General features: G+C 29.3%; 2 protein-coding genes across 5 annotated transcripts in view; one reads left to right on the plus strand and one right to left on the minus strand.

The window, feature by feature from the left end:
* DCTN6-p27 (dynactin subunit 6) overlaps positions 1-24,541 on the plus strand; it is a 43,893-nt gene that overhangs the window by 15,353 nt on the left and 3,999 nt on the right. The window contains exon 7 of one of the 4 annotated variants that reach the window (XM_043041800.3): positions 540-721. The exons of 2 other annotated variants lie outside the window; for them this stretch is intronic. In XM_043041800.3, the coding sequence (XP_042897734.1) occupies positions 540-626 (87 nt within the window). In that variant the 3' untranslated portion in view covers positions 627-721. Of the gene's footprint in view, positions 1-539; positions 722-22,833; positions 24,445-24,541 lie in introns of those variants that run through there. One more of the 4 variants, XM_087166142.1, reaches the window with a different exon arrangement.
* LOC107446206 (uncharacterized) overlaps positions 21,244-24,541 on the minus strand; it is a 44,695-nt gene continuing 41,397 nt past the window's right edge. Inside the window, exon 6 of the mRNA XM_043041798.3 lies at positions 21,244-21,687. Coding sequence (XP_042897732.2) covers positions 21,377-21,687 — 311 coding nt within the window. The 3' untranslated portion in view covers positions 21,244-21,376. The remainder of the gene's footprint in view (positions 21,688-24,541) is intronic.

The raw sequence follows: 24,541 nt of genomic DNA on the forward strand, positions 1-24,541 counted from the left end.
ACATTTATGTATAAAAATTCTTGTATATTTTATTTAGAAAATATTAGAACTAGAATTTATACTTGCCATCTCTTTCATTTGTAAATATTTTTTCTGATATAATAATAAATGTGATTAGACGTAAAATGCGATAAATATTTTCAATTATAATTTCTTATTGATTAAAATTACGTAGAATTATTCTTTATTTTTCTATTTTATGAAAGTATTTCATGCATGTGCCTTGTTTTAATATAAAAAGAAACAATTTTGTATTATCTTGTGTCACAGTTTCTGATGATTATAATAACTATAGCGAATTGAGACTATACCAAAATGTATTTTCTTTCTCTACATTTAATTAATTACTTTTTATAAACTTTTTGTCTTTAAATTTATGAGGTGAAAAAAATTTTAGGGAATATTTTTTTGTAATTTAGTGACTTTTTTTTTCGGTAGTGCTAATGAGTTTTAAAATTCTCTTCTCACATTTCATAAATTCATTTAATTATTTGAAAATAAGTTGAAGTTAACTTTTAAACTATTGTTTACTCTTGCAGCCTCAAACACTGCAGCTTGATTTTCTTACAAAAATTCTGCCCAACTATCATCATTTAAGAAAACCAACTCGAGTTGATACAAAGTGATACGGTGAAATCAGTGCTTGTCTGAATGATATTGTGCAAATGTTCTTATTAATTTGTCTGTATTTATTAAACTTTTATTACTGATTTTCTATTAACATCATTCTCATTGTTCTTATTTCACTACTTGAAGTATTTTTTTTTTATCTTCAACTTCTTTTGCTATTATTGAAATATAAGAAATTTTTTTTGTAAAATCATAAAGTGATTATATATTTAGCTAAAGGTTTTTTATAATGTGCATGGCAGGTCCAAATCGAGTTGCATTGTTAAATTTGGGGATCTTTGGAAATCATCTTTTTTTTAACATTCCTATCTTATAGCTTTAACTTGCTTTATTTTCATGATTAGTAAAATCATAATTTTTTGTATGGTTGGACTTCTAAAAAATGGACTTCTTTAATTTAAATCAGATTTTTTATTTAAATTATATTTTTTTTAAAATCTTTTTTGCTTACACCAAAGTTCTAATAAAATATATTAAGAATGTGTAGTGTACTATTTAAAAACAATTATCATTATTTAATCTATTTAAAACATTAAATAATTGTTTGTGTGCATTAAAGTTGCATTGTTTCTCCTGAAATCTCCAATATGAATAAAATGAAACTTTAACAAAAATCACAAACTTAAGAATTTAATGATAAATTTTCTTGAATAAAAAATGTTTTTATTTTGAATCAGTGTTTTTTTTATATTGAAGTGGTCAATGTTAAAAGGGGTTAGTTACAAATCTGCAGTTTTGAGAAAGAAAAAAAAAAAGCATGTATCATGCCGAGTAATGACTGAAGAATGTAAACTTGTAAAATAATAACAATGAAAACACGGATGACCCAAACATATTTATATTTCAAAAATATTCTTGCACATGAAAAGAAATTATGCAGTATTACTTAATGAATTTTTTAATATAATTTATTTTTCAGATAAAATACATTATTCAGATTTCTTTAGACTGTTGCAACAAAGTTTTTGAAAAAGTTGGGGTACGTTATAAAAATTGAAAATTTTTTAGATAAGTTAGGGACAGCATCATAAGGATTTAGAAATAAAATTTAAAAAAAGAAAATAGAAGCATGTGATAGAAATTTGGGAATTTTTAGAAAAGAATGGAGGCACATCATAAGGATTGAGAAATATTCAGAAAAATGTAGGAGATACATCATAAAGATATAGAATTGCTTAATAACTTGTTGCTGGAAACATGAATGGAAATTCATACCAAGATCTGAAGACCAAAAGATAGTGATTTAAGTAAAAGTTTTTTTCAAACATTAGTACAAACGATATACCAGATTATTGCAATTTATAGTGTTACGACAGGTACCCAAAGCTTGTATCATAAAGCGCTGTGTAGCCGGACTCCAACAGAATATTGTTTTGCTGTAGATAGTCAAGTAAGCTGATTTCTTTTATTGTAGCAACACAGATGAGTCTTGCCACACAATCCATTGCAAACAGTGCAGACAATAGATTTGAGAACTCTCCACTGAAGGAAATCATGAATCTTGCAAATGTGGGAGCATTCAGCTGCTTGCGGTAACAATTCTGGTCGTGGTTACTATGAAAGGGGTGGGGAGAACTCTCTCTAAAATTGGGAAAACCAGGAATTCTCAGGAAATATAAAAATATTGCTAGAAAACTTTAAATTCTAAGAAAAATTCACAATAAGCTTTTTAAACTCGTGGAATATTGTTGATTAGTAAAATTATCTCTCAGAGTTTTAACTCTAGTTTGCCTCAATCCATTATTGAGCATTAGAACCTATGTTATCTAACCAATAAAATTTTATTAAATGTTTATACTGTTATTTATTTATCTTATCACTGGTGCAATTATAATAAACAGTTATATTTAATAATTTTGTTCGCTCCATTTTATATTAAATAAGAATTTTTTTAAATTTAAGCATAGCATTTAAAGATAGAAGAGATTAAAAAAAAATTTTCTAAATGGAAATTCCATCCTGCATTAATCATGAGCTCATTATGAATATTAATTTTAATATCAAAATTGTGATGTTTTAAAATAATATTTGTAAAAATATTTAAATTTTTCTCCAGAAAACTCGTTTAGTTAAAAAGGATCACTCTACTATGCAATTGCCAATCCTTATGATGCGCTCTGCTTTCCCTGAAAGTTTGTTGTAACATTTTTGAAATGCACTGTATGAAATAAAATTAATTCACTGAATTTTTTATCTATAGCCTGTTGTAAGAAAAATCATAGTAAATTGGGGGGGGGGAATACCGTGCAATATGATGATATGTATGAGAAAAATCTCATTTTTCTTAAGTAGTTCAGATATTTTAAGGTTTCGTGTAAGGGTTCAAAAGGTATTCATCTCTATCAATGAACTAATACACATTTATTGTTACTTTATTTATTTGTAATCTTCAGAAAAGCAACAAAAATTATTTAAATAATGGAATATAATCCCATTGCTACCCTAGAAGCAGAAAACTACTTTACACTACGCAGTAAGTGAAGGAGTTTTTTTTCTTGGAGCTTAAATTTACCGAGAAAATATTCAAATATTAGCTATGTAACATGTTACTGTAGTTGCATGTTAAAAAATTTCGTTGTGTGTTAAATCATTGTCAAGCCAATCAAATATCCCATCCATTATGTTACAATCATTTTACTGCTTAGTATTAGCAACATAAAGCTCCTATAATCTTCTTGATTTGGTGAATAATTTCGAAGCAACTAATTAAGAGAATACTCTACATCTATATTCTTCCCTGTTTTCTTAAAAATCCCTAATTCCAACTTTTTTCTTTTTGTTCTTTGCAACATTTCCAAATTGGTTTTTAAAAAAATTACTTTTTATGACATCAGAAAGCTTTAAATACAAGACAGTGCAGAGTTATAAGAGAGATCTGTTTATCCAGGGTAAACATTTATCACATTAAAAACAAAGATACTAATATGCACAGTGTACAAGCTGTTGAGATTATTGTCATCTCAGTGCTATTAGAATTAGTGTAAAGATTAAAATAATAAATTCTGTAAACACACAAGATTTTTTTGAAAGAACATATTTAAATTTATATTGTCCTTAATATCTATTTAATGAGCATGGACATATTTTTTTTCCTTTATTTTGCATGAAACCTGTTTTTCAGGGGGAAAATAATTCTATGTTATGGACGCAGTATACGTAACATACTGTAAAAATTTTCAGAATTAAAGTATATAACAAGAATTTTGAAGCCCTGATCTAATAAAAATATATTTTTAGATAAGATTATAAATAAAATGGTACATAATTAATGTAGATACTGTTTATAATCTAAGTACTCTAAGATAAACCTTCAAAGTTTAACTGTCTAACTAATAAATTTCACTGTTATGTATTTGGGAAGAATTGGGTCCAAGAAAGATATTTTAAAATTTATCAATCATATATATTTATATATGTATGTATACAGTTTCGAGTTATCAATCATATATATTTATATATGTATGTATACAGTTTCGAGTTATCAATCATATATATTTATATATGTATATACAAATTCGAGTTGGTTTTATTTAAAATAGCTATATAATTAAAAAAAGAAGAAAAAAATTCACATTAAGTAATTACTTAATCACAGTCATTAAAAAATTTTAATTTCCCCCTTTTTAATCTTCAATTTTATGAATATTGTTTTCAAATTATGTGGATAATAATTATTTCTCTTCCATAATCATGAAAGTTTTTCTGTATCAATTCCAACACAAGAAATTACTAATTTTGGGGACAATCATATGTGAAATTGAAATGAGAAAAAAAAATCCCAAAAGGGACTAACTCATAGGATATAACTTGTAGCCACCCCCTTCTAAACCACTATATATATTTTAATTTTATGTTTTTGAGTAGAAAAACTGCTTTGGCAATGTTACTTGTCATATGATATTGATATGATATACTGACATTAACAATTTTTTCCTATACAGTGTTTTTGATCAAATTTTGTAAATATCCTAGTTAACATAATTACACTTAAATCAATCTATATTTTATAATAGCATTATTTTTATGCAAAAATTGTAATAAATGGTGGTGTGTTCACTTTTGTAATATTTATTTAAAAACTCTTAACTTTTATGCCCTATAGATTTAAATTATCCTTTATTTTATGGAGCAATTAACATTAAATAATTTAACAATAATATTGTAATTTATGCTATCCCATATCAAATAGTCCATTTTTAGATTCGTTATCACTCTCATTTGTTCTCTCTCAATTACTTCAAATTTTACCGAAACCTGTGAAAATACACTCTGCAAAATTTCAGAACAACGAAGTAAAAACTGCAGAAACAGGATAAAGAGGCTCAATTAAATCTAGTGGTTGTGCTAACTATAATAATAAAAGGAAAGGCTTAACTTTAAGTTGATACAATTTTCCACAAAGTCAAAAATTCAGCCTCAGATTTTTTGTAGGTACTGATAAAATAATGTTTGAACTATATATTTTAGATTAATTAAAGTGTTTTTAAAAAAGGTTTTATATATTTTGTTTAAATGAACAATTTTGATCAAAGATTCACAACCTGTGAATCTAAAGTTTCCCAACATAAGTCTTGGTCCCTAATATCAAAGTCTTGGTCTTAATATAAAAAATATTAAATTAATGAAAAAATTGTCAGCTGCACTGTATAACTGTAAATTATTAATGTAATTCAGCCTATGTTAATGATGTGTGCTATGTATGGGATTGTAATAATTTCTTTTTGCAAGTTATCAAGGCAAGGGGTTTAGTTTTTATGGGGAAATGAAATATCCTTCAAATTTGTCCAGGGTGCGTAGTATTTTTAAAAAGTGCTTAAAGGTGCTTATTTTCGATTTTCGTTTTTTAAAGGCCCTTAAAGGTGCTTTTTTCATTGGGTGTTTTTAAAAAGTGTTTAATTTCCCTTTTTCAAAATGAGATTTTTCCTTTACCATGTTAATTTTCCCTGCAAATTATGCAGAACGACGCTGTTAACATTGTTCTATTCAACGTTTTCACAATTAATTCAACCCCAATCTATTTCTGCGTATCGTCAGTCCGTAGCGTATAAAAACGCCATTCGATTTACATGATTAAAAAATTTTGACAATTGTCAAAAACAATGCCGAAATTTTTTTTTTTATTCTTTGACATGACGGTTAAAACCAGATAAAACAGTCAATTGTCAAAAACTTTCCAATCCTACCTAAATGTGATTTTAAGTGCTTAAAAATATTATTTGAGTGCTTTTAAAGTGCTTATTTTTTGTTGAATAATTTGGTTATGCACCCTGTTGTCAAATAGATTGAAATGATGAAAAATTTTTATATCAATGAGATACATCGATGATTCGAAAATTTATAAGTTCAAAATTCCAATCATAACCAGTACATTTATTTGATACTTTATATTAATTATTTTAACAGATTTGGTTTTCTGAATTAAATGTTAAACGGTATTTTTCATTGTTTAATTCATTAATTTTTACTATTTAAATATGCATACATTTTGAATAGTAAAAGGTAACATATAGGATATATAAAATTTATGATTTTTTGTTTTCTCAAAAAAAATTTTTATCAATACTAAACACTAGAACTAAAAATTATACATGGTTTTAAAACTTAGTTTTCTTTTAACTATATTTTAACTTTTTTAACATTGAATATTTTTATTATCTGTACTTAAATAAAAAGTTAGTTCTTGGTACATCAAACTCGCTGAAGTGTCAAAATGTCAATGATTTGAATGTTTAGTTTTGAGTCGAACGATTGTTTTTGGGGTTATATGAGTAAATTTCGTTTTTAATATAACTTCAAAATAGAATATAAGTATGTGCTTTCTATTTACCATTTTTACTTTATGTTAAATGTTAATCTTGGCCAGGTATTTTTAGTTTATGTGGCCGCTTAATCATCACTGGTTTTAATTATCTAATAAACAAGGGGTGCTGCTGGAAAAAAAAGTTTAAAAATAATTCTGAAAAGAAATTAATTCTGATCAACAAAATAGAAAAGCAACCATGATTACTGAAATCACTAACTAGTCATTGTTTTAAAAAAAAAAAAAAAAACAGATGGTCATTATTAGAAAAAATATAATCTGCTGCTTGGTGCAAAAGCACACTCTTTCAGAGTTAATATTTTTTCAGCAGATTAAATTTATCTTCCTCAAAAAACAGTGGAAACCCTGATTGGTAACTATTATCCTCCATTACTAATGGTAGTGATTTCCCAACTCAATTAAAAACAATTGTAGTGAGTTCTGATTCTGCATTTTAGTAGTATTTTCAATGCAATAATTTTTCTACTTAAGTCTTTAAAACTACTTATTTACCTTGAAATTGATTTTTATCTTGGAAAAAAAATACAATGTGTATTACAAATTTGTAATGTGTATTTTACAATTACACCAATTTTCAAATTATACATTGTATTAATATTAAAATGACAAGTTTAAATTATAAAAAATTTCTTAAAGAAAAAAGAATTTTGTCTCCAAAATATCCTGCAATGAAAAAGAAATTATTTATTTTAGAGATGTGGTAATATATACAAAATACTAGTTTGTTAGTTAATCCATTTTTACATTGATAAAGTGATATATAATATTTTATTAGCTGTGAAAACTTATTCACTCATATTTTGACAAAGTCAATAAAATTGAATTCATTTTTCTCAACTTTGACTGGCAAAATTAAGAAAATTCTTTATTAAATTCTGCTGACTTAGGCAATAAATCCATTTCACTATTAAGAATATGATAAGTTCTACAATTTTATCAATGGTGTAAAAAAAATAATTTTTAATATGTATCTGTAAAAAAATTTCTCACATATATTTTGCCAAATTCAATAGAAATGAATTTCTTTTACTCAATCTTGACTAATGATTTTAGAAAAATTCTCTGTCAACTTTTCTGATAACTGTTTTAACCTTATACATCTTGTTTTGAAATAGGACAATGGACAAAACTGAAAGCAATGAAGTATTGATTTTGTGAGTAAATATTAATGGTTTACTTAATATAATGAGAAGTGAAAAAAGACTGTGACAGATTACACAGCTAGTATAATAGGTTCAAATATTTGTTTTCATCATAAAAACATCAATAGTGACAAAGATTAATTAAAATTTCCTTCAAAGATGTATTTTTGATCTTATTCCTGATTTGCTCAGCAGGAGAGCCAATGGCCATCACTTAAACTCCTCTCTTAACTTTAAATCCTACTGAAATATCAAATTACTTGGCCAGTTCTTTTTGCGTGCATGAAAATGTCTATGAATAAAAATAGGGAAAGTGATCTGCAGTTAGGACGGTTGATATTTAAATTATTTGATTATTTTGTTGTTAATGAAATTAAGATTCAGGCTAAACATAGCTTTCAACAAAAATGTTTCACATTTCTCATTGTAATTCTGAATGTGTTTTTCACGTTCTGCAATGTCAACATCATTATTTCATTTTCTATTGTAAATCGTGCATCTTCTATTGGTAGAGCCAATACAGTTTTCACTGCTGCAACAATTCTTCATAAGTGGGTTCTACTATGGCAATATGATCGTTTGAAAAATATCTCACAAAAACTTTCAGACATGTCCGAAAAACTAAATATTAATTTTGATGGCAGATTAAAAACTTGGATTTGGATCTGGATCGTGTTGACTTTGGTTCTACATCTGATTATCTCCTTGTGCTCTTTCTTTGCTGTTTGGTCATTTGACGCAAGGTACTTCTTATATGGCTATTCCGTGCAAAATGAAAATGGCAAAACGGTTTTATGTTTGCTTTATTTTTTTCTTCTTTTCTATACCATGATGCCACTCAGCATATTCTCTGCTTATTACACGGTTGTATGTTGCCATATTAAAAATCTTCTTGAACATATATTGAAATCCCTGTCACTGGAACAGACCCTTGAAGTAAATTTTCTAACTACTTATAGTTCTATAAAATCATTAATCAGTGATGCTGACACCAACTTAGCCCTCTTGATGTCCATTTCCTGTCTTTTTAGTGCTTCGTGTTTGCATTTTGGTGTAACCATGATCATGAATTATGATGAATTCCCCGGTTTGGATTCACAATTGTCTGTTTGGTGTCTTCTGGCAAATGGATATTTAACTTTTGTAGTGATGACTGCTGCTGCTACCTTGATATTTGAAGCATCGGAGAAAGTTTATGAGAAAGCACATTCACTTCTTCATCAAGGAAAACCACTTTCTCTGATTCAGAAACAATTCTTATCTGTTGCTGCCAGACCTTCTTACATGACTGCTTGGAAAATTGTACCTATGAGGAGAAATTTTATAGTAGCAATCATGGGGGTTGTTTTTACATACTCTGTATTGCTAGAAAGTTTGAAATCTTCAATTAAGTAACTGAAAGTCTAACACTAGTTTGGGTATATCGTAATCTATATGGATTTTCATGGTCGTATGAAATTCATAAATTCTGTATTAGGAGGTTTGAAATCTTTATTTAAGTAACCGTAAGTCTGACATTGGTTTTGAGTATTCTGAAATCTGGATGGATTTCCATCATCTCAGTAAATTTATTTATTTATTCTGTTTCATTAGAAAATTAAAAATCTTCATTCAAGTAGCTGAAAGTCAGACACTAGTTTTGTGTATCCTGTAATCTGCATGGATTTTCAAGATCCAGAGAAATGTATTTATTAATTTAAGTTGCAAACCTGAAAATGCAAATATGTGAGTGATAGTTATGCACTTATTAAAATAGTTATAGCCTTTGTGATAATGACATTTCCTGCACTGTTTTTGATTTTTTAAATTTTTGTAAAAAAAAATTCTGAGAAAAATTTACTTGTTTGTTTTGCAGATTTATTTTTAAAAGGTACTTAGCGAGTTTTATTTATTTATTTTTAATAATTAAAGACTTAAAATACAACTCCGGTGCTATTTTTTTAAAATGGTATGCATTCACCTGTAAGTTATATTTTTGTAGTATAGATTTTCTGTGTTCATAGGTTATTATGGTGTAAATACAAGTCACTTCCCAGTTATTTTCTTTACAGTGATTTTTAGAAAATAAAATTTAATATTTTTTTATTAATCTATTTATTTATATTTATTTATTAATCTATTTATTTATATTTATTGATTGATTTATTTGAAAAACTTTAACGTGTAAAATATTAAATGTTTAATTTTGCATTTCATTATCGCTAACGATGTCGTTCAATGGCTGGTATCTGTAACTACTAAGCTAAGAGAAAACTAGCTCTGTGACTATGAAAGTTTCAGGTTGGTATCCATACATTAAACACGTTATTGATGTTCTCATAGCTGGCCTCTTTAATTCAAGCATCCTTTATTTCCTCTGCTTTCGATTTGATTGAAATTTTTAGTTTATCAACAAGATCTTATCAAAAAAAAGCAGGAATAAAATCTTATTACATTACACTTTTTACATTAACAAATAATAGTAATCATATTATTGTATGAATGATATAAACCTTCTTAAATTTACTCATTGCAGAAAACGATTAATTAAACAAATGGTTAGGTAAAAATGTAGACATTTTTTTTATAGTGCACGAGTTTGTTAATTGGGCAGATTTTGCACTTTCATGTAGCATACTGCAGAATGTAGGTTCTGCGCAGAGCTTTCGAACGTCAACATGACGTGAATGGAAAGTAGCGATAATGTTGTTAGCCACTTGTAAAAATCCAAGTTCTCGAGTGGTTTAAATTTTATCTGACTTATTTCTGCCATATGACCATTCTACCCTATGCCATGTATTTCTTCTGACTGTTTTTGCAAGTAGCAATAATGTTGTTAGCCACTTGGAAAAATCCAAGTTCTCGAGTGGTTTAAATTTTATCTGACTTATTTCTGCCATATGACCATTCTACCCTATGCCATGTATTTCTTCTGACTATTTCTGCAAGTAGCGATAATGTTGTTAGCCACTTGTAAAAATCCAAGTTCTCGAGTGGTTTAAATTTTATCTGACTTATTTCTGCCATATGACCATTCTACCCTATGCCATGTATTTCTTCTGACTATTTCTGTAAGTAGCGATAATGTTGTTAGCCACTTGGAAAAATCCAAGTTCTCGAGTGGTTCAAATTTTATCCGAATTATTTTTGCCAACATTCTCGAAAATTGGTCAAAAATCAGAAAATCAGGGTTTTTACGGGTCGGGGCGAACAGGAAAAAACGTAGAATTGTCAGGGAATTTTATTTTGATTCTAAAAAGCAGGGAGTTGCAATTTATTTACAAAACCTAGAAAATTCCTGCATAGTATCTAGAAAATAATCAATCCCTGAATTGCCAGTGGCAGCAATCAGTTATTCAGGTTTGAATTAAATAATTCTAACATCAATTACAATTTTTTGTGGTAAAAATTTCACATTTTAGTCAAACTACCATGTTTCCATTGTTATATAATAGTATTTTTGGCAACACAAATTTTATAAAAAATCAAAGTTTTTTGATAAAAGTTGCATTGTAGGGATAAAATTACGGTCCTAATTTTTATTGAAATTTACCTGAAAGAAATTCTGACTACTGTAGGTATTACAGTAGTCAGAATTTTTTTTCTCAAACTGAGTTGGAAGACTGAAAATAGCAAAGAATCCATGCTTTTTTTCTGGTGTTTTTAAACAAAGGGGCATACATAATTTTATGGGAGCATTAAAGTTATTCTAAAATGAATATAGATTCAGTCTTATGGAGTTTGAATCTTTTGTTTCCTAGAACATGTGTTGTAGGCTTCTTTTACGAAATTTTGCTAAATAGGTCTTTAGCCCAAATCTTAAATTAACATAAGTTGTGTGTGTAACTACTCTTATCTTCAATAAAAATCTTAATCTTACAAAAAATAATAAAAGAAATCAATTGAAAAAAAAAACTGGTCTAAGTACTCGTAGATGGGCATCTTTAATGTCTCACGTGAAATACAATTTTTTTTCCAGACTGACAGCTCTATGTTGAAGTTTGAGTTAATTAATAGAAAACATTAAACGTTAGACTTGCTTATATAATTTTCTTCACAAGTCGATATTTTTTAATCAATATAACCACTCAAAATTTCGTTTAAAACGCAACTAACTTGCTCATGGCATTGGCAGTTATTTCAAATTAGCGCGTTGCTTTTTCAGGACTCGTGACATTAAAGTTGAGATTTTATCTTTTAACAAAAATCAAATTCATCCTTTTAAACGAGTTTTCAAAATTTACTCCTAGTTCTTTGTTTTTCAGAAATTGACCTCGTATTTTTCTCTAAGCATCAAAAACAGTGTTGAATACACAAAACAGAAATTTTTGTCCGATCAGTTTTTACGGTAATATTATGCTGTGACTAACGTTTTGGTCATAAATCTACTTAATAGTTGCCTCTTTCAAAAGCGTGTGGCCACATTTTTTTTAAAATTTGAAAATTTTTAAGAATTAAAAAAAACTTTATATTGTTAATGTAAAACATTTCTTTTAAAGCATTTAAATACTCGAAATATAATGAACAATTTCTAAAATAAAGAAAGATTATTTTGATCTCTTAAGTAGGTTTATGTAAAATTTAAGGTTAGAGTTTTTGAACCAATAATGCAACAACAAAAAAAAAGTATGTTTCTTAACTGAAATAAAATTTATTCATTACAAAACAAACCTGGCATTATTGTGATCTTAATAGTGAAATTATATTAGACGGCTTTCAAATATTACAGACCTTAAAATGAAAAAAATTAACTTGACACGAAATAAACCTCCGATAACATAATTAAATCACCCTGAAATTTTGCACTAGCTTAAAAAAAATTTATTAAAATTTTTTCACAATAAAAAAATTTTTTAAAAATTAAAATAAGTAGAACTAATGTAAAAAATGAAGCCTAATGCAGAGATGCCAACTGCTCCGGACACGCCAAAATAATTTTAAAAAAACGGTAAATAACTGCAAAGTAAATTTTGCAAATATATGTCGTTTTTGCTGGCTTTTTAAAGGGTTTAACATGACATCTGTACAATAAAGTGGTGAATTATATAATCCTACGAATTATTTAGAAATAGTGGTGGATAAAAATCTATTAAATTGAATTTATTAAACCAAGAATCACAATTGATAAACTACCACTTTAAAATATATATTTGCTGTCCGGAGCAAGTTGGCATCTCTGCTAATGTAAAAAAAATACATAAATAATTCATTGAAAATATAATATTTAGGAATTACAAGAGAAAAAATGAAAGATGATCAGAAAACCGTGATGCACACTGTTGGAAAAAAAATTCCAACGCCAAGAAAAATAATAATAGAGTAATGGTATTTCGGCAATGTGTTTGTCATATTTGATTTATTAAAGTTTCAAGATCGTAGGTTAATGCAATTAAGAGCCATTCAAAAGTGAAATACTGGCAAATTTATAACCGGCGTAACCACCAGAATTAGGAATGCAAACGGGCGTGCATTGTGTCATACAGGTGCCGTATATAATTTTGTAGGATCGAGTTCCATGCCTGTTGTACTTGGTCAGTTAATGCTGGTTGTGGATGACGCTGAAGTTGCCGTCCAATGATGTCCCGTACGTGCTCGATTGATGAAAGATCTGGTGATCTAGCAGGCCAAGGCAACATGTCGGTATTCTGTTGAGCATGTTGGGTTACAACCGCAATATGAGGGTGAGCGCTATCCTGTTGGAAAATACCCACTTGAATGCTGCTTATGAATGGCAATAAAACAGGTTGACGTACAAATTAGCAGTCAAGGTGCGTGAAAGTGCTCCTGTTCTAGCAGATTGCTCCCCTGACTGCAACTCGAGGGGTGTAGGTTCAGTGTGTCTGGACCAGAGACAGGTCGGTTGCAGGCGCTCACCAGGCCTCCTTCTAACCGATATACGGCAATCACTGGCACCAAGGCAGAACCGACTTTCATCAGAAAACACATTAGATCTCCACACTGTCCTTCAGTGAGCTCTAACTCGACACCACTCATGTCAAAAACGGCAGTAGTTTGGAGTGAGGGGAATGCAGGCTACAGGTTGTCTCGCTTGGAACTGTACTTGAAGTAGCCGATTTATTAGTTCGTTGTCTCTCTGCAGTGCCAACTGCTGCTGGAGACTCTGTACGGTGCTCCACAGCCATACGCCGTACACGACGGTATTCCCTTTGAGGTGTGTCGCGTGGTCGCCCAGGACCCGGTTTTCTTGAAGCAGTACCTTCCCTTGACCACTGCTTCCTACAATCATGCACAGTGGTTACATTTCTCCTCAGTCTTTCTGCTATATCGCGGAAAGAAAATCCACCTTCTCGGCGCCCTATTACCCGACCACCTTCATAGACAGTGAGCTGTTGATAATGGCTCTTGTGCCATAAAACTTCTACATTCAATCAATCTGTTGATAATGGCTTCTTCGTCTTCTCTAAAGGCATTCTTGACTAACAGCAACTGGCTAAGTCAAAATTTAATGAAAAGCAACGCTTACGAACTGTGTAGAACACGTATTTAATGCAACCCTGATTTGCATGTTCACGCGAAGATGTTCATCTTGTAGGTGTATAAACAAGCATTCTAAATTTAATGCATCTATCACAACTCCTTGGAATTGAGAATATTTTCCGCAATGTATTTAATAATATCTAATAGTTCATTTTCAACTTGGAGAGAGAACATATCATAATGCTTTAACGACTGTAATCGTCTGCTGCTTATGTCTAAGATAATCAAAACAAGCCTTAAGTGTGTATATATATATATATATATATATATATATATATTCGTCTTCACACATTTTTAAAATCCAACATTGCAATTTAAAGGTTACGTGTTGCAATTCGTACGATTTAAATTGCGTGTATGGCAGTTCATATTCACAAAATTTAAAAATTCAATATCGCGATTTGTATTTGCGCATTTTTACAACCCAATATCGCGATTTGCATTCACGCAAGTTTAAATCCTATATCGCAATTTGTATCTTCACTTTTTTAAAATCCAATATTGTAATTCTTCTAAGAAATAAGTTTTTTCTTAAATTAGTTACTATAAAGATCTGATATTTGTCATTAGTAAGTAATTTAATTAAAAATGCTAGTTAAAAAAATATGTTAAAAATAAAACATACATGGTTTATAAATTGATATTGTTTTTTTTGCACATAAAATTTTCAGGGCTTTTCACTTTGTATCGTGCATATGCAATTAGTTGTTGAACCTCTTGATAAAAATACTTACTTTTTACCTTATCATGGTGTACTTCGCCCAGATATTAAAACCACTAAGTTGAGGATGGTATTTACGCTTCCTCCAAAACGACATCCGGTCTTACTTTAAATGATATTTTGTACAAGGGCGGTACTATACAATAAGACTTGTTTTCGATACTTTTGTGATTTAGGCAGCATGCATATCTGTCCACTACCGACCTTTCTAAAATGTTTAGAAAAACTTGATTCAACCAGATCATCGGAATTTTCAGTTGATATTACGGAAGAATAGCGTGTATGACCCAGTGCAAACTTAACACTGTTACATACGTTGCATCCTGCACGAACGATTTAGCAAGTAACCATTGCTGAGGGTGATAGTTTTGCCTTAGCCGCTGCTGTAGCAGTAAGAGACATATATATATATATATATATATATATATATATATATATATATATATATATATATATATATATATATATATATATATATATATATATATATATATATATATATATATATATATATATATATATATATATATGACATTTTATCTGGAAGTTCTGATTTTCAGGAATTTCAATCGTTACAAGAACAATTAGTGGGATTATTTAAAATAGCAGGTATGAGCTTACACAAATGGTGTACTAATACTTTAGAAACTCTTTAGAATTCCAGGAATACTTTAGAATTCCAGGGAAGACCAAGCTTATGATTTCTATTGTTGGTCACCCGATATACCATTAAGTCCATGGGGGTTATTTGGAACCCTAACTTAGATTATTTTACCTTCAAAGTTGAAGTAAATATCCATGGCTCATACACTAAACGAAAGGTGTTATCTATCATCTCACGTTTGTTTGACCATCTTGGATTTCTTGGGGCCCATTCTGACCAAGGCAAAATTGTTGCTCCAGAAACTGGATTCTCATATTAGTATGAGATGAACAACTTCCAAATTCAATAGCAGCGTTTTTTTATCTAACCTGCCAACTATCGAGCAGATACGAATTCCTCGTCACTTAAAGGATAATCGTAATTCACGGGTACTCAGATGCATCAGCCATTGCTTATGGAAAAGTTCTCTACGTGCAATCATTTTCCAAGGGAACTGTATAAATGACTTTTGTGCAGCAAGTCTCGTGTTTCACCAGGAAATTGTTCTAACACCAGGAAATTTTTTTGTTGGAAGGTCAATAACTGAATCAACTTAATTGAATAAATCAACTTACTCGATGGCAAAGGTTAACAAAAATGGTTCCATATATTTGGACCAAATGGTCTCGCGATTACCTGAACAATTTGCAACAAAGGACAGAATGGCAAATAGAGAAAAACAACATAAATTTAAATGCGATGGTTTTAATAAAGGAGGATGATCTTCTTTTAATCAGTGGAGCTTAGGACGAATTTTAAAGCTATTTCCCGGAAAGGTCAGAGCTGCTGAGATTAAAACTAACAAGAAAATTGTTAAACGTAGCATTAGTAAATCGTGCGTTTTGCCATTGGACAATTAAAAAAGATGTATGTTAATTTGTTCATTATATGTACCTACAGTATTTATCCAATCTTTGTAAATTTTATATTGGAATATGTTTATGTACAATTGTTATGCTAATTTGTATAGTTTATTGAATATAATTCAATGTTCAAAATGTTAGAAATATTACGCCAATTTGGCATCCTTTGTCTAAGCATCCTCGCCACCGTTTTTTGTAACCCTGGAACAGTTGAAAGTTTGTTGTTGATCTAATAGATTGATCTAGCAAGCAGATCAAATAGCACCAATGAATATAAAATTGAAATACAGTCCATTAGTTTTTTCACTTGTTATCAAACGAACCAGCATAGAAATCAAATCAATTGGTATCGAACAGCTCCAACAGATTTTCGAATCTTCGGTATCATCCCTCTTCACCCTACTTATGCATTTTTCGACAAAGCGTTTGTTTTCCACTTCTTAAAATTAATGTCACTTCGCTAAATTTGTTGTAATTAGCGAAAGTCATTTCAAATACCTTCCTTAACTCTAATTTTACCTGCATTTATATTTATTTAGTTATTTGTTTAATAGAATCAAGACAAGCACATTTATTTTAACTATTTATTTACAGTAAAGAAAATTAAATTACATAATATGATCATATTTTCTGTTGGTGAAATAATTGTATTTACATTATGATATGAATATACATTTTCACAACCATAGCTATCCATCATTTTATAATGTACATTTATTTGTTCTAGACTAGTTTTATGCATCTACAAATGGATAAAATTTGTTTCATACATTTATTTTCATTATCTGTTTTGTAGAATATGATAATACCATGTATACGTTCTCGATTGTATCATGTATATGATAATACAGGGCCGGATTTAAGCTTAGCGGGGCCCTAAGCTACTGAAAATGATGGGGCCCTTTTAAGTTCATTTCTATTTCTATACACCTAAAGTAAACTGTCGTATTTTTTATTGCTGAATATTAACATTATATTATTAAAAATTTGATAATATTGCTTGATTGTTAAATATATTGATTGTGATGGGACTATAATGTACAGCCTTTCTATTATTACACATATTTTTTGAACGAGAAAAAAAACAGAAACTCATTTTAAGAACATCATAAGCACAGAGTAAAGATTTGGCATGTTAAAAGAACCATTATATGTTTAACAGAGTTTTTTTTTCTTGAAATTCTGAATCTATTTATTTGGAATTTTAAATGTTTTTTTTTTTCTTTCTTTTTTTTTTGCGAATTTTTTTTTCTAAATTGTTTCTTTTTTAAACGTTACATTTCGCTTTGCTGCTCTATGACTTAGAAACATGAAATTATGAAGGTGTGTCAAAAATAAGCAAGGAGTTAGAAAGAGCATAAGAAAATACAATTTGATTATTAGTTTTATTTTTTTTGTATAACCGCCGTTGAACAACCGACTTAATTTGAGTTTACGACTACAAATTTTTAACTCCGTATAATATTGAATAATCACCTTATAATTTTGAACTCAATCCAGAAGACAAGAGAATTGGATCAGTACCCAGAGGTATTGATTTGTTGTGAGAACTTAGAGGACTTTGCGACTACGGCAGATTTAACATGCACCAGTCACCATTTTATACATGGGTATTCTTCATGGTATTTTTATTCATGGGTATTTAATTAAAGAAAAACCCGTATTGAAATCTAACGAATTGTCCCTGATAAATTTTGTGGCAGTAAGAAAAATATTGAAGCCTGATACATGTCCAGATTTTTGAAACACTTTCTAGTTTTACTATTTAATCAAATTGGTTTCGATGTCTTTCATCCCGCCTGTCTCATTAGTGATTCAGCATATTTCGATATCATTTTTGATTCGTTCTTACTTATTAATTTGTTTGCGACAATTAATTTGTATAACTTTTTTACTACATTTTTGCGAGGAGTTTAAAAGGCATTAACTGAAGTTAAATTGGCTTTTTTGTATGCCTCTTTTACTTACATCATCCACACACCCACACGCGACCGACTGCTTCTTAGAAACAGATATTAAATAGTCTCTTGATCAAATGATGGGACAAAATTTGCTTTTTAAGCAAATCAAAAAACTTTTCTACATTTTAAAATTGTTTATTTTTAAATAATTTATTAATACTCAAATTGTTTAAAAGATATGTTCCTTTTCATTGACAACACAGTTTTATATTTAATATAGCCATTTATTTATATTTTTTAAACTTATTTTTTATTTGTTTTTATTTTATTAAATTAAATGCACAGATTTAAAATAAAAACAAATCTGCCAAAATTTTATAAATAGTTTCAATTTGCAATTTTAAGAAGTTATTTCAACTTTGCTTTAAAAATTTGAAATCCTTATAAATTAAAAAATTTAGATGCCTTATTAACTGTAAACACATAATAACAACAAAAATCAGGGAGTTAAAAATAGAAACAAGTATGATCAATAAACAATAAAAGCATAAGCTAACTAAATAAATGAATTTTGTGTACGAAATATCATATTTTACAAATTAAACATAATTCATATTTCGGGGATACATGGAAAATTTGGTCAGAAAGGAGGTTTGAACAATATTTTTTACAAATATATTAAAGCATTTGTTTAGCTGATGATCACTTGATTTCAATGCTCTATCAAGCAATATCACATGTTGCTTATGTCTATTAGCAGTAAGTAAAATTAAAGTAAAATCACATCTGTTATCTCAATTTCATCCAAAATAAACCAAATCAAGAATTTTGGCAGATGGGCCTGTCAAAGAGGGAAGTGAATGGTGGCCCACCATTTAAATAAATAAAGAAAGGAGTTCACGGATTCATGTACGATTAATTTGGAAAATAACAAATTAAAATCAATTACAATAATTAAGTAAATTAAACAATTAAGCTAGTTAAAACATTTAGGATAATTAAAAGGAAAAAAAGCTTTTGTAATAAATTGGAAAATATATATTTTGCAAAAAAGAAAAGTTAAAATTAAACGAGAAGCTCTTTAAGGACAATGAGACACAACGGAAATTTCGAAACAGAGTTGACCCTAAACAAGATTCTCCCACAGCCGTAGAAATTTTTTGCCCAGAAATCAGACAAAAGGGTGTTTCTGTGGACAAAAGAGCCCACAGCAATTTAAAGAAGCTGAAAACATTTCCCACAGTGTAAATTGAGGCGGCTATTTGACTACTCCATGGAGTACCGCTTTTTAGGATCCATGGACTACTCCCGTCACTGGTAGCTACGAAAGCTACAGGATATTTTCATCAGTCAAAAGGCCTTTTTATTGCTCTTTTGGTTAAAAAAGTGAAGAGTAACAATTATTTTATACTTGTAAACACTTCTATTAGATTTTGAAAAGCGTTCGCCCATGCAAAAAAGAAAAAAAAATGTATTTTAGGCTTCAGAGGGCTCCAACTCCGAATAAAACTTTAAAAAAAGAAGGAAAAAGTTGGATCTGGGGGCCCTTGCCATCTCGGGGCCCCAAGCTACAGCTTATTTAGCTTATACGTAAATCCGGCCCTGTGATAATATCATGTATATGTTCTTTAAATTTGATTTATTGCGTACCATAGACTAATAACATAAATAAACGGCTCATTTAGAATTAAAATCTCTTAAATGCTTAACTCTGGTGAACGCAAAGGAGAAATGGTAAACAACTTTGGCTGATAATCGCTTTATTTGTGATTAAAAAAATATTTACTCAACGTTTCGAACGAAATTTTACCATATGTTTGTTATAAATTATTCTAATATTGTTAGAGTAATGCTATACTAAAAATTAGTTTGTGAATTAATGTAATGTCATATTACTTTATTAATACTTAATTGTAAAATTAAATATATAAAAAAAAATTCTGATACGGGTGGAATAAAAAGTATGAAATCCACCGCCAAATTGCGCTAACATTCGCTATCGATATTTGGCTTCATGCCTCAACATAGCTTCTGCCTGAAGTTAAGATTATCTAGTCATGTGGCTCATAGAAATTCTAGAGATGACATGCTTTCGTGCACAGGTTATCCCCGATGTTATTAGTCTAAGTATACGTCTATCAAGTGTATGTCCGATGCACACGTCTATCAATGTTATTAGTCCAAGCTAAATACAATCAATAATTGTAAATAAGCCAAGAATTTTCAAAATTGATTAGGCAATACTAGCCAAGACCACATTAGCTTTGTTCAATCCTCAGCATTGAAGAAACATGGATTCACAATAGAATTGACGATCACTAGGTATAAGATTTTAGAGCAGCCATAGGATTGAATAAAATAACCAAAGGCATTCAATGGGTGTTATTGAAATATTACATTTACTTAACCCCTTTTAGGAAAGTCATTTTGTTTTGGAATAAAGTTGTTTACATATTTTTTCTTGTCGTGTTTGAAAGAATGTTTGAAGATAAATGAGTTAAAACATATTTTCGTCTAAGACAGATTTAAATGATATAGTTTAAATAAAGTTGGTTTCTTGTAGCAATTTTTTTCTGCGATGTTCTTCAAAAAGTATACTGGGAGTAAATGAGTTTAAATTAAATTTCGTTTTAAGGCAAATTTAAAAAATTAAATTTATATCAACATCGTTTTTTTTTTTCTAACGAAACACTCGTAGTACTTTTTAATAATATTATGACACTTTCTATTGCCTTACTACTATAAGCTTAAAACTTACCCCCTTTTTAAATATTTATTTTAATATACTTATGGAATACAATTTTAAAGAGTATCAAATACCTTAAAAAACACAATTATCCATATCATTATGAGTAAGACAAAAACCCACGGAAAAAAAATCGTCTTCTGTGATTGGATGTGATGTCAAGTCTTAAATGTAAATGGTTGATATTTTTAGTGATCAGGATATCTATAGAAGTGATTAACTTCAACTTTATATTGCTTTTTGTTCAAACACTTATGATGGCAGTATCATTCTTTATGTTTTTCAGTTTTGTCTCCGTGTAACATGTATGTTGTCATAATACATTTTATTGCAATAGCATTTTCTATAAACTTACTAGTTTAAAACTTTTCTTCTTTAAATTTTCTTTTTGCATAATTATGGAATGTAGTCTTGGGTAGTATATCAATCATCTTAAAAAACACAATTATCCATTGTATTGTGTGCGAGGCATCTATTATCTCTTGTGTTAGGACGAGATGTTAAGTCTTGCAAACATGTTAATGGTTGATATCCATGATGATCAGAACTTCTGGATGATCTAGAACAAGGCGCTGGATTGCTGTAGAAATGATTAACCTCGACAGCATATTGCTTTCTGTTCAAAGAGTTATGACGGAAATTGTATTCATTGGTTGTTTCGATTTTGTCCATGTGTGCATCTTTTATGTTGACAGCAAAAAGTGTTTCTGGATCGGACACAAATCTGTACACATATCTTTCACCTGTAAAATACAACATATCTTTTAGAACAGGGTTCCCAAATCGGTAAGTCAGCATGACCAACATGGCACAAAGTTGCAAGTTTGTCAAACCAAATATTTGGGTCACAGTTTATTTGTTATTAGATTTCATAAAATAACAATCCGAGGAAACACATCAAGTGTTGTAGATAATAAAAAATTGATATTTTAATTATAAGCAACGATTTGTAATTTGTTCCAAAAACTTTGACGTACCCTCCTGTCTCACTGGCTAGTACTGAAATGAAAATTTGCGGCACATTTTAAGACTACTTTTTGTTCTTTTTTTAAGCTATCCTGTAATATCAAACACGGCCCTTTAATCTCATCTTCTGAGGCAAAGGAAAATTTCGTAATTTTAAATGGATACCCTCGTAAAAATGTAAAACAATCTGGCCTATAGGTTTTTTCATTTCTGCTTTGAGATGACACTTTGATCGCAAAATGAAATTGATGTACGAATTGATTAAAATTGAGATATCTCGAGAAGAACATGTCAGATCGAAAAAAAATATATGCGTGTTTGATATTTTTAAAAACATATCTAAAAACTCCAACCTTGCCCCGTCCCTACCATAGTCTATCTGTCTGAACAACTCCCGTGCTAGAACTCTGTTGGTAAGTATGGTTTGAGGTTCACCTATTTCAAGTAGGGGGAGAAAGGGTAATTACCTAAGACAAGTTTTGGCAGCGGTCAGCGAGAAATGTATCAAGATCTCTCAACTCTAAAATGTGCTTTTCCTTATTTCCATAGCAGCAGACAACTTCAAACTCTGTGGCGATTGGAGTTCTTGTATAGACTGACATATTTTGGAGATTGGATAGACAGACTATAGTCGCTCCAACCTCAAGGGTTGGGGTGTTCATTAGATTTTTCAAAATATCTAATCTATTTTTATTTTTTGATCTGACATGAAATATCTGAAGTTACTACCATGATTTAAGCCTTATTTTCACTTTGCGACTACAAGACCATCTGCGAGCCAAAACCTGTTTTTTTTTTAAGGAAAAATGATCCGTGTTTATTTGCTCCCTATTTAATATGTCTTTTTCGAATTATTTGGCTTTTCTTGGACTACTGGAACTACTTTTAATTCATTTTTATATTACCTTCATTTTTTTTTTCAGGGAAAGGAAATATGATTTTCGAGCTACTCCAGAAAAAATGATATAATGTTTTTGAATGAAGAATTATAGTTTAGATGTAAGAATTACAGTCATGGAGAATTCTGGATGTCCATAAAATTATATTAAGATGTATTTTTCAGTTGAAAAAAGATTATATTCAAAAAATAGCGTGCATTTTCTATTACATGTGTGATTAGCATCGATTCTAGGAACTGAACAATGTTGCTTTCGGTGAATATTGCACAAACGTTGTTACAGTTAGAGTTTAGCTACAATTCATGGAACATAACAAGAAGAATCAAGTACGAATGTCCAAGTACAAAGCAGTGATTATTCAATTTTTCTGTCTCTATGTTCAATTTTTTCTGTATTGGCGCATCTCAAATCTAAAGAACTATTTATGCATGTGAAGAACCTAACGAAAGAAGGTTACAAGTTACATTCTGGAAAGCATGACATTTTGGCTTTCAAAACATGTTATAATCGATTCTATGTACCTATGTAATACGATACCAAAATTAACCCCAACTTCCTGTCAACTAGTAGATCAACGCCCTAAATCACCTTATTTCTCCCATTAGATAAATATTTAATGTTTCCAATTTAACATGCATTTCTCGAAATATCTGCATTTTATACTATTAGTACTGCATTCTTATTTTGAGATTGCAGCGCCATCTGTGAACCAATATGCTAACTTATGAGTCATATTGGAGTATTTTTAAGAAAAAATTCAAGTCAGTAATAAAAAGAATGAGAATTCTCATTTAACATTTTGAAGTTGGCCGCCGACCCACATCCATGGGGTGAGGTTAGGGAAGAATTTGGTATCATAAATGCATCTTTTGAAAATATTTTTAAGATTTTTTATCGTATGCCTATTTCTAGAGATATTTTTCGGACACCATATATATATTTTTTGTGTGCATAATATATGTGTATTTTTATATCGATCAATAAGATTTAGTTTGTGCCATTTGTTGTTTCATATAATTAATTTTTTTTTTAATTATGTGTGATAAATTCACTCATTTTTCGTTTGATTTATTGCTGTATACACAGCCGCGAACTTTCTTTCTTTGGGAAATATTATCTAACGTAGCTATAAAATAATAATTAATTTGGAAACATTTTTCCAAAAAGTTATGATACTTCTCCAACATTTCAAAGTGTAACTGATGAGCTAATAGATTTTTTATACACCTGATTGAATTATTGATTAATCATGGTGGACAGGACAAATTTTTTTTTAAAATCATTGTTTATTCACCTAAACATAACCGTTATTACCAAAAAGAGCATTTTCCCATAGACTTTACCAGTTGGCAGCTATGTTAATAAAATGATTTTTCTCAAACTTTTTTTAATGTAATTAATTTGTCGTAATTAATTTTGTAATGTAATTAATTAATCTATGTATTATGTAATTCTTGTACTAAACTAATTATAAATGTCTTTTTTTTTACCTTGTTAATGAATTGAAAAACATTTATCTTGTTAGTTGTAAATATTTTATTGCTTTAATCCATCAACCATGCTGTTTGTATTTAATTTAGTCACATTTTTGATTTGCCAATTATATTCTTATTTTATTTTAATAACTTCGTAAAAGTGCTTGTGTCATAGTTTAATTTTTCTTTTCATGATTTTAATTTTTATCTTATTAATTCTCATACTTAATTTTTTTATTGTTTATTCTTACAGATAG

The sequence above is a fragment of the Parasteatoda tepidariorum genome, chromosome 6 (genome assembly GCF_982258835.1).
Source record: "Parasteatoda tepidariorum strain Cologne lab strain chromosome 6, Ptep-v5.0, whole genome shotgun sequence".
Classification (NCBI taxonomy): domain Eukaryota; kingdom Metazoa; phylum Arthropoda; class Arachnida; order Araneae; family Theridiidae; genus Parasteatoda; species Parasteatoda tepidariorum.